This window comes from Equus asinus, chromosome 3 (genome assembly GCF_041296235.1).
Source record: "Equus asinus isolate D_3611 breed Donkey chromosome 3, EquAss-T2T_v2, whole genome shotgun sequence".
NCBI classification, from domain to species: Eukaryota; Metazoa; Chordata; class Mammalia; order Perissodactyla; family Equidae; genus Equus; species Equus asinus.
This window is the reverse complement of record NC_091792.1, coordinates 59,171,188-59,182,673: the sequence shown is the minus strand read 5'-3', so window position 1 is coordinate 59,182,673 and position 11,486 is coordinate 59,171,188. Positions and strand designations below refer to the sequence as shown.

At 35.1% G+C, this 11,486-nt stretch overlaps 1 protein-coding gene across 4 annotated transcripts in view; it reads left to right on the top strand.

The window, feature by feature from the left end:
• The first annotated feature begins 124 nt into the window (after window positions 1-124).
• Window positions 125-11,486, top strand: part of FBXO8 (F-box protein 8) — a 47,278-nt gene continuing 35,916 nt past the window's right edge. For 2 of the 4 annotated variants that reach the window (XM_014842138.3, XM_070505076.1), the window contains exon 1: window positions 125-265. Coding sequence is in view for 1 of the 4 variants with exons in the window: in XM_070505075.1 (XP_070361176.1) it covers window positions 573-612 (40 nt within the window). In the remaining 3 variants the exon portion in view is untranslated. Of the gene's footprint in view, window positions 266-533; window positions 613-11,486 lie in introns of those variants that run through there. The other 2 variants (XM_070505075.1, XM_070505074.1) reach the window with 2 other exon arrangements.

Genomic DNA, 11,486 nt, shown 5'->3' with positions numbered 1-11,486 from the left:
CCGGCAACAATAGGAAACGTCAAAACTCGTACAAGTCGGCTGCTCAGGTTGCTGCAGGTTGAGGCGCGCCGAGTTCGGGAGGGATCCAGTGCTGTTTCTGGTATTCTCACAGCTGGCACCTCCACCGTCGTGAACAAGTAAAGTTTGGGCCGGCTTCTCCATGGCCTGGGCTCCAGTTCCCGGCTGAGCCATTTTCTTTTTGGTTCAAAGCCCCCGCCCAGAGGCCGATTCGTCGCGGCGGCGGTGGGGATCGCAGGTCGCTCAGGTACAAGCATCAGCCTAGATATTTCAGCGCTCTTGCCTCTTTTCCCTGTACAACCCTACTTTTCTTCTCGGAAATAAAAGCAGCCGGTGGTTGCCAGTTGGCAGAAACTTGCCAACCCGCAAGACTTTGGGACCAATGACAGTGCAGGGCATCTTGAGAGACAGCGGTGCTGGCTTATTAAAATGAGGAATCTGTGCCAGGAGGCGGGAGTAGGTGTGTTTCTTGTGTTTCTAGGCCATTGAGGTATATAGGTCAGTTTGGGACCCCAGGTTAGTGACTCAGCTTCCTTCCGAAATAAAGCCAAGGAATGGCAAGGATTACTCTCTTGCCCAAGTGTTGCTTTTCAAGTACGGTGGGTTTTTATGTTTTTTGTGGGGGGTTTTTTGGTGCGTAGGCACAGTTTTCGATTCTTTACATACTTTCCAGTGAGATGAATGCAAACACATACAGTTAAGGTCACAGTGGATTCCCAGTTGCTTCAGCCGTCAAACTTTGGTTATAAATTCGGCAAATTCTTAATTTATCGTCTCTTGTTTGTCTCTCTCTGCCTGGACTCTAGTTTCTTACATGGTGGGTGCTCAAATATTCTTTGGATCAAATTACGTAAATAAATCTCAATCCTCAGCATTTAAGTTGTTTCTTTGTTTTTTTTAAATTTCAGGCCCTGTATGTGTTTAGTAATTTAATATTTGTATGTACTTATTTTAACAAGTGGAATTTTTATTTTCAAGGATCCTAGGTGTTAATCTCCAAATCAATATATCGTGACCTTTATTACTGCAAAGCGAAACTAATTTATGTTTTCCATTTCAACTTTCCTTCTCCTTCTTTTAATATTTGGATTTCGGTAACCGTGTTTCTGAGATATGAGGGGTTTTTCCCCCTAAGCAAATGGCTTACAAAATTGAGATCTCAGAATGAAAAATAAATTTTATTCTGTTTTTCAGATTGACCAGGGAACTTCCCATTTTTATCAAGTTAACTCTATAATTTGTCTGATGAGATACTGTGTTATCTATTGCTGAGTAACAGATTACCCCAAAACTTAGCCACTTAAAACAACAAACATTTATTATCTCAGTCTCTGTGGGTCAGAAATTCTGAAGCAGCTTAGCAGAGCGACTGTGACTCAAGTTCTTTCATGAGGTTGTAGGCCAGCTGTAGTTGGGGGCTGTGATCTCATATGAAGGCTCCATCCAGGGGGAGGAGGATCCATTTCCAAGTGGGCTTTCCTGGTTGTTGGCAAGCCTGGGTTCTCCACCACATGGGCTTCTCCATGGGCCCCCCTCACAGTATGACAGTTGGCTTCCCCTAGGTTGAGCATTCAGCACCCAAGATTCTCTATAGTCTTTTATAACCTCATCTCAGAAGTGGTATTGTCTGTCAGTACTGCCTTATTGTATTTGTTAGAAGGGAGTCAGTGAGTCCAACTCAGAATCATTGGAGAGAGGATTATACAAGGGCATGAATCTCAGGATGCTAAGGATCTTCAAGGGCCATCTTAGAGGCTGCCTAACACAGATAGTCTTGCTGATAAGTTTTAGGAATTAATAGGTGGAAATAATTGATCAAAAATGAGTCCTACAGAAATGCAGTCAGACAAGGAGAAGTGACAGGTTGTAAAGAAAGAAACTTGTACAAGCATTCTCTCTCTTGGTAAAGGTTTTTTTTTTTTTTTTGGTCTTTTTTCGTACTAATTATCTGAAGAGGGGCTCTAGGAAACTTTACCTGAGGGATGATGTGTGTGAAGAATGTTTGTGTTTTTAGGGTGTTCATGAGCAGAGCATATCACAGCTGGAGACTGGATATTCCTTACCTATTGCCATTTTATGTGGTTGAAATTGTATCAAAATAAACATGAGCGAAGATAGCTTTTAAGGAGGAGAAAAGTTAGGAAAGGCTAGAAGTAAGCCGTTCTAGATTAGAAAGAATGCAGGTCAGTGACAGTCTTTATGTTGGTATGAGATCCAATAAGGATGAAAGAGGTGTGTCATAGAATAGAAATGTGTCTTGTATGTCTGTCGTAAGTATTATTAGGTGGCAGGCATCTTCTTTCAGCATTACCTGGCTGTAAGTCACCAGCACAACTTTTGTTAGTGAACCATATACACTTATTGGAATTTAAAGGTACAAGCTTCAGGGTTTGTTGTGACACTCTTTTGTCTGTGATCCACTATAAAATTGCCTATGCTGCTTCTAGGTTTGAAAGATGTCGTATATCTTTATCTGTTAGTAAAGTATTATTTAAGTTTATCTTTTATACTTCAGGAGCTTAACCAGCCTGAATGTGTCAATTCTCAAATTGTAAATTTGGCTTTTAAGTCAGGGCTCCCTATCAGTTTAACATAGTTCATTTATAGTAGGTTACAGCCAATAAACTAATGTAGTTTTGGGCCGTTAGATGTCTGCAAAGTTTTAACAGATGCTTGAGAAAATAACACAATTGAAATACTTCCACCCACTAAATATCTTATGGTAATAACTGCTACATAAGCTAAAACATGCGTCATAATTTATTATATATGATCAGTTTAATAGGGAATGTTTTGTGTGTTTATTGTGCCTTTGCATAGATTAAAAGATAGTAATTTTCTTCATTTAACAATATAAAAAGATCAAATTACCAAGAGATTATCTTTTCTTTGATCACAGTGCGTTGAAATTAGTCATTAAAATGATGGTTTTATTACTACCAGCTGCTATGTACAACTATTTTTTTACCTACATCTTGATTCCAATTTGGAAACTGAGGCTAACGTCTTGGCTGGCCTGTGATAAAGCATCAAAATCATTAATACTGAAATCTATGAAATATACATTTAACTCATGTTGCTCTTTCATTGAATTATTTTACTTAAAATTTTAAAACAACTTTAAGAAATACATCTACTTCTAGAAACTTGTGTTCCCTGTTTCTTTATTTTTTCTCGTTTTTTTCTGACCAATTTATTGACATAAATTCTAAAATAAAATGAAAACTTCCTGACTTGAATAAGTTTATGTCATATTTGGGGCAAGTATTTTAGTGATACAGAAATGAGAAAAGATATTTGTGGTTTCAAGTTTAGGCAGCAAGTTGTGGGAGTTTAGCTCTGTGATCAGCAGTTCGCGTATTCTTCAAGAATAGATTCCATAGAATTTCGTAAGCTGTTTGAATGAAGGAACAAAATTTTAGCAAGAGCTGTGTGTGGAGAGCCCCTGTTTGCTCATATTGAGTAGTGTTTGGTAGAAGTTATAAACCTGGGGAACAGAGAGATGGAAAAGACAGATTCTATATCCACACATACATACACACCTATCTCCATCACCTCTTCATTTTATTTTACTTTTTAGGATTTTTTTCTCATTTTACAGAACCGTAGAATTTTATAGCTAAACAAAACCTTAGGGATCATCAAGTTTAAAACCCTTGTTTTACAGGTGAGGAAACTGAGACTTCCAAATATAAGGGACTTGCCCCATACAACCAGTTAAGAGTAGGAGCCTGAATCAAATCTATGTTTGTGTCAGTCTCTTTCCATTATTAGATGTTTTGTCACCTCATTTCTAACTTCCCTTGTATTTCAGGTTGCCCTTAATGGTTATTTTATTTTAATACCTTGTCTTATTTCTGTAAAAGCAATTCTGTGAGAATTACAGTTTTTGTTTTGTTTTGTTTTTTTAATTCCACAGCTCACAATGGAATGGCCATTGTGGTTAGTGGGCATGGAGTGTCGTGTGCCCCAAGGAGGTGGGTTTGCATATGCTGCCATGGCAGCTGCTGATTACAATTGGGTTGAATAAATAGTGCAGTTAAGTAAGAACCAGTGCATTAAAAATAATGCTAGTGAGAAATATGATAAATTTATTTAAAAGTTAAAAACAGTGGAATGTTTCTTGCGAAACAAGCCTAAGAAATTAAATAAGCCTACAGTTCTCAGCTTTTTGGGTACATTTAAATGACTCATTTTAATTTTTACATTTATTTAGATGCCACTTGGTAACACTCATTATAGAATCCAATTAAAGAACAGGAAAAAAACCTTCAGAAAACAAAGTAATATTGTAAATCTTTTTGAGTTTAAAAAAAAAAAACAAACTACACATGGTATGCCTTTTAGTAACAAAAACTGCTCTTGCAGGACCAGATCTTTAAATTTAATGACTGGGTTTTCTTTATGTGTTTAATGTACCTTGTGACCTCTTGGTACTTAGCTATTTCCCTTTTCTCCTTAGAAAGACCTCCTTACTGACGTACTCTTCCTTCATTTCTCAACATTTGTTGCTTTTCAATTTTAGGAGTGTGATTGGTTATCAGGTTTTTTCCTTTTTTCCCTTCTCTCTCTCTCTCTTTTTTTTTTTTTTTTTCCAAATTTCTCTTCTTTGTCTGTTCTAAACTGCTTTGGTGGTCTCTCCTTTTGGAAGTAGAGAAATAAATGTTGGGCTGCAAATTTGACTCTAAATGTCATAGAAAATATTTTCTCACTGACTCTCCCATGTTCTTATGCCATTGAGTAATGTCACATGATATCACTTAAAGATTTTTAAAACTTAAAATCATCAAAACTCCAGTTGTTACTTTCTAATTGAAAATTTCTAAAAAAATATAAATAAGTGAATTTCTTCATCTTTTAAGTCTTAGTAGAATTTACATTTTAAAGACGTCTCTTTTGATATACGTTTTATATCTTTATCTGAGATAGGAAATTTCTTAAGATTCCCCTATTTAGGTATTTAAGAAATGTTGAAGAAAACTTACCTTTTATAATGAGTATTTAAATGAGGTTATTTATGTGTCTATCATCACATACCAGTGATTTAACACTGTTTGCTCAGGAAGAGACTTATGGAATTGGTTTGCTTCAAACAAAAGCATTTAAAGAAGAATGTTTTTTTGAGACCTCCAGCCTCCTTTCTAGTCTTCTCATCCTCCAATGTGCATTCTCCACCTAAATTATAAACCATTATTACATATAGTTGTCACCACAGCATGTGCTATTTGAATCTTAGTGCCACAGAATTACTAAAAGCATCAGTGCAGTTACCCTTTTCTTATAGAATAGTGCTTTATTTGATGTTTAACTTATTACATAGAGATGTTTTGATTAAAGCTGCTTAATATTTTACAGATAGCCTTTATATTAGATATACCAACAGTTATTTATAAAATAATTTCTGATTCTTTTGTGTAAATACTCTACTCTTTGGAGAAGAGAACAAGACATTACAAATAGTCGGTCAAAAAGACCATCTCTTTTAGAAAGTAACCATCTACTGGAAGTAAATAGAAAAGTATTATTGTTCTTACAAGCTTTAGTAAATTAGTAACTGATGTAGTTGTTGGTAATTTATCTAACTCATACTGCCTGCTAGGTGGAAGGACCTTCATGGTATGTTATAAAAGATTTGTTTACACTAAAACTGTATTTCTTTTTTAAAAAATGAGAGAACTATATCCAAAATCATGTCATAAAATTATAGCTGTTTCTTTTTGGGTTTTTTGCATTAAAAAATAAAAGTGAGTCAGGACCTAAATAGTGCTGTACCAATTAAAAGATGTTTTTCTATATGTTATCTCAGTTAAGGTTCATGCAACCCTGTAAAATAGAGAGGAGTGGTTTCCCCCACTTTTTAGGAAACTGAAGCTCAGAAACCTTGTCTGAAATATCTCAGGTCACACAGCATATGGTGTAATTGGAGCTCCAATTTTAAATTCACCCTCCAGAATAGCAGTGTCAAGAAAACCTACCTATTTCTCTTAAGCAGACATCAGTAGCCCACATTCTCTAATCTCAGCATAATAAAACTAGAAATTAATTTTAAAAACCAAAAAGGTCTACTCAGTTTTTTTAAAAAAGGTAGGCTCTTCCAAATAATTATTCAGTGCATAATAAAAGTATTATTATTAATGTTGCTATTGTTATTTTAATAGAAACTAGGTTATACAAGAATTCAGGAGATTGAAACAAAACTTCCTTTGATTTTGAAAATATTTTTAATAAGATCATTTCCACATATTAGAAATATGACAATATTATTTGAAGCAATCCAGATTAATTCACTTTAGTTTATATACTTTGATTTTTAGTCAGGTTTATTAATGGAGGTTATGTTAGTTTTGTATGTTTTGAGGAATGAGGAAATGGAGGTTGTATTCAAGTTTAATGGTGTGGTGATGTTTTTGGTAAACAGGCGTAAGTAATTATACGTTTTCTCTTTAATTTTTTTTTAGTTACACCAAGTCAGAGGCACACAAATATCAATCTTTTTGCATTTATGCTTTTACCCAGTTATTGTCAATTCCTGTGTAAATAGGATCCGATGTAAATATTCAAAATATCATTATATCTTTAAGAGTTTGTATTCCTTGATGCTGTCTTCTTGTGAGCTATAGTATAGTAAATTCCATGAAGTTAGAGATAATTCATAGGTCATAGATTTTTAATAGCTAGTTGGATTTCCTGAAATATAAAATAGTTAACGTTTCTCAAATTACGCTATACTTTCTGTGTCCTTGGTCACCTTCTTTAGAGCATTCATTGGAGTTTCTAATTCTTTTTTTTTAAAGGAGTTTGTTGAGGTATCATTAACATACTATAAAATTCACCCATGTACAATTCTCTGTCTTTTTTTTTTTTGAGATAATTGTAGAGACATGCAGTTCCAAGAAATATGCAGAAATCTCCTGTACACTTTCTTCTTTGGTAAAATATCTGTGCATGTCTTTTGCCCATTTTTAATTGAATTGTTTGATTTTTTACTGTTGAGTTTTGAGGGTTGTTTATTTGGTCTAGATACTAGTTCTTTGTCGGGTATGTGGTTTGCAAATATTTTCTCTCAGTCTGTAGTTTATGTTTTTATCTTCTTCACATGGGATTTTAGAGAGCGAAAGTTGTTAATTGTGATCAGGTCCGCTTTATCAGTTTTTGCTTTTGTGGATCGTGCTTTTGATGTCAAGTTTGAGAACTCTTTGCCTAGCCCTAGATCCCTAATATTTCCTTCTACGTATTTTCCTAAGAGTTTTATGATTTTATGCTTTACATTTTAAGTCTATTATCCATTTTGAGTTAATTTTTAAAAGATGTGAAGTTTAAGTCAAGTTTCGTTTAATTAGGTTTTTTTTTTATTATTATTTTGAGGAAGATTAGCCCTGAGCCAGCTACCACCAATCCTCCTCTTTTTGCTGAGGAAGACTGGCCCTGAGCTAACATCCGTGCCCATCTTCCTCTACTTTGTATGTGGGACACCTACCACAGCATGGCTTGCCAAGCAGTGCCATGTCTGCACCCAGGATCTGAACCGGTGAAGCCCAGGCCACCAAAGCAGAACATGTGAACTTAACCGCTGTGCCACTGCACCCGCCCCTAAGCTTTTTAGCATTGTTTGCCATTCATCCATTCATCCAGTCAAAAAATATTTACTGAGTACTTTATATGTCTAAGGCACTGTGTTTGGTACTGGGTTTATCCATGTAGCCTATTGTGTGGAATCAATTCCTCATCTTAGTATTTATAGACAGTTCTTACTTCACATGGTACCATGTTAACTGAAACTCATTCGTATTAGAATTGTGGCCTTGCTTTGACGGTCCCATGGTCCCATGGTCCCATAGCTATTAACCCGTAGCTAGCACAGTACTATACAAAGCAAGGACTGCTTGTATATATGTGTGTGTGTGTGTGTATATGTGTGTGTGTGTATATATATAATTTTAATTTTTATTTCCTTTCATAAGTCAACTATAATAAAATTGAATAAAAGCACAATATGATAGGTGAGTCCAAAATTATTATTGTCTTAATGAATATGTGTTTGAGTAAATATTAGTATTCTGTAATCAAGAAACAGGCTTAATACCAATCTCAGCGATTTTTGAAACATTGATTTCAAAGATCTAAGAAGTTAACATACTATCCACAAAGCACTGTATAATTCAAATTACTGGAGATGTGACGGTGTTATAAAGATCTTTAGTAGAAATTTCTTCTTATTAATTGACATTTATTTTGTGATATTGCAAAAGGCCTTTTGACTTGTTGAATCTTCCCATGAAGTCTTGAAGTTTTCATTTCTAGAAACATGTCGATAGTGATTGAAGATGATGGTAGTAATTAACTGCCAAAATGGTATCTCTGTTATCACTGACTGATCGCTAAATACTTGATCTTATTTGCCCAACTCTCTTTTTATACATAGTGTATCAATCTAAGCAAAGTTAGCTTTTTCTTACTTTATATGTTTACTAGTTGTTATTTTTTCCTAGGAAAGGTAAATGGCATCTCTCCAAATTTCACAGATCCTAAATTAGTGAAATTTAAAATCAGGATTATAACTGCTCAGGTAATTAAATCCAAAATAATCCGGTATACTCTGTAATGGAAGAACCCACATAAGAGTTATCATTTAAAAGGAGATGAGGGCTGACTACAAAACTACCTCTTACTGTAAATTACCTACTATGAGCTAGCTTCTCTAAATGTTATCCCTTCTAAGCCCCATGCGATAAGAATTATCCGTTATTTTTCTGATGAGGAAAATAAGGACCGCAGGCTAATCAGATTCTGTGTTAGAGTCTGAACCAGATCTTTTTTCACATCAGAGCCTGTGTGCTTTCCACAAAAACAGTAGCCTGAAACAGAAGCTGTAGCTGGGAACAATAGTGTAGGTAGTAAGCAGTGTCAGGGGTAAAAGAAATGAGAGCCAGTGATAAAGAAACAGATGGTGGATTCCCTTTGCCATTCGTGGGCTCTAACAGCTCTGGGCATAAGGTTTGGTGGTTAAGAATAAAAGCTTTGGACTCAGACCTGAGTTTGAATCCTAAATTTTCTATTTCTCAGCTATGAGATCTCAGGAAAAGTTGCTTAACCTCTCTGGGTCACTATTTCTTTTTTTTTTTTTTTTTTTTTAAAGATTTTATTTTTTCCTTTTTCTCCCCAAAGCCCCCCGGTACATAGTTGTATATTCTTCGTTGTGGGTCTTTCTAGTTGTGGCATGTGGGACGCTGCCTCAGCGTGGCTTGATGAGCAGTGCCATGTCCGCGCCCAGGATTCGAACCAACGAAACACTGGGCCGCCTGCAGCGGAGCGCGCGAACTTAACCACTCGGCCACGGGGCCAGCCCCACTGGGTCACTATTTCTTGAGCTATAAAATTAGAATAGTATTTAACCATTAGGGTTGTTTAAGGATTAAAATGAGATAACATATAAAAACTTTAACAGAATGCTTGGCACAGAGCAAGCATTAAATAAATGGCGATGTATAGTACAAAAACAATTTATATGTTTAATAATTATATTATTAAATATTATATAAATGAATATCGTGTGGGAACACACCCAGAAATTCCAAGCCTTAAATGTACACACACAAAATAAATTAAAGGGGTATTTTGTTCCTGCTTTCTTTAAAAATTTTCTCTCCCCTTTAAAATAAAAATTTCTATGAAAAATGGCAAAAATAATTCTTACTGGCTATGTTGATGTTTTCCCTGCCAGATCTTCTACTACCCTTAAACCGTAGTGCTGAGCACTCATCTCCTTAATCGTGGCGTTCAGTCTGTATTACATTAAGCCCAAGGGCAGTCATTCTTAAACTGAGTGCACGTCAGACTCAGAGTTTTTTCAAATTCACATGTCTGGATTCCACAACCAGATTTCTGTTTACAGAAAGGTTGTAAGATTAATAAAAATATCTAGTATATAACCTGTACCCAGATTTACCAATTTAAAAAAATTTGTAACTTTGGTTTATTATTCTATCTAGAGGTAGATGTTACTGGTTTTCTAAACCACTTAAGACTAGGTTGCATACATTATGCCTTAATGCTTCAGTGTGTTTCCTAAGAACAAGAATATACCCTGAATACCCACTGAACATTTATCAAATTCAGAAAATTTAACATAGATATATTTTTATCCAATTTCAGCCCATATGTCTAGTTTTTTAAATTATTCCAATAATAGAATAATAAAAATAAAAAATTATTGCAATTTTTTTCCCCAGTACAAGATCCAGTCCACATACTGCACTTAGATGCCATGTTTTTTAGTCTCCTTTAATCTGAAATGGTTCCTCCACTTTTCTTTGACTTCACGGCCTTGGCATTTTTGAAGAAAAGAATTCTCTCGTTTACAGACTCCATTTGGGTTTCTCTGATATTCCACATGATTTGTTTCAGGTTATACATTTTTGGTTGGAGTACTGTATAATTGATATCGTGTCCTTCTTAGAGTATATCACATCCAGAGGCACGTGATGTTCATTTGTCTCTTGCTGGTAAAGGTTGATCTTGATCATTTGGTTAAGTACTGTCTGATTTCTTAATTTCTTTCTGTAATTAATGAGTAATATGTGGGGAGATACTTTGAGACTCTGTAAATATTTCATTCTTTATCATAACTCCAGATTCAGCATCCATTGGTAATTCTTGCCTGAATTATTTTTTCTATCATGCTTGCAAAATGATGATTTTCCTAACTTCATTATTCCTTCTCTCTTTGTCGGTCAGCATTTTACTGTAAGGAAGAGCTTTCCTTTCTTCTTTATTTATATATTTATTGATCATCAGTGTAGGCTCATGGATTCTCTTTTTATAGGATGAATTATAATCCATTACTATCCTTACTTTTATTTTGATGCCCATATTGTCTCAGTTTTCACCAATAGGAGCTCCTCCAAATTGGCTTCTAATGTCCCTTTTGACATTATCCCATTGCTTTTGTTTTGTTTTAGCTCAGTCACACATTTATAATCCAAATTTAAGAAACACTGCCTTAGGAGTTTCTTGGTAGCCCTCAAGGGGGTCCCAAGTGGACTGGAAAGGTTAAAATTGGGAGAAAGATGCAACTTTTTACTATATTCAAATACAGCAGAGCCTCAGTGGATTCCTACTCTAGGCAAATTCTCAAAATATATAATCTGTAGAGTATAAGATTTTATAATTATACCTATTAGATTAAGATAAAAATTAAATTAACTTTTACTGAAGAGTCACTGGAAGAAATCAGGAAAAAATAAACCAAATAATTGTGAGTGTTTCAGCCACACTTTAATAATTGAATATTGAGTCTTTGAGACAATAATGAGTTGATTTATAGATGTATGCATTGTTAGGGCTGGTGGCCCCTGCTTTGGGCTGATTGATTTGAAAGCACATTGTGCTGGGCCACTTGTAAATGTTAGGAGAAGAAGAGGGGCGTCTTTTCTCTAGGGTCATTCAATTTCTTTAGAGAAAACCCTTTT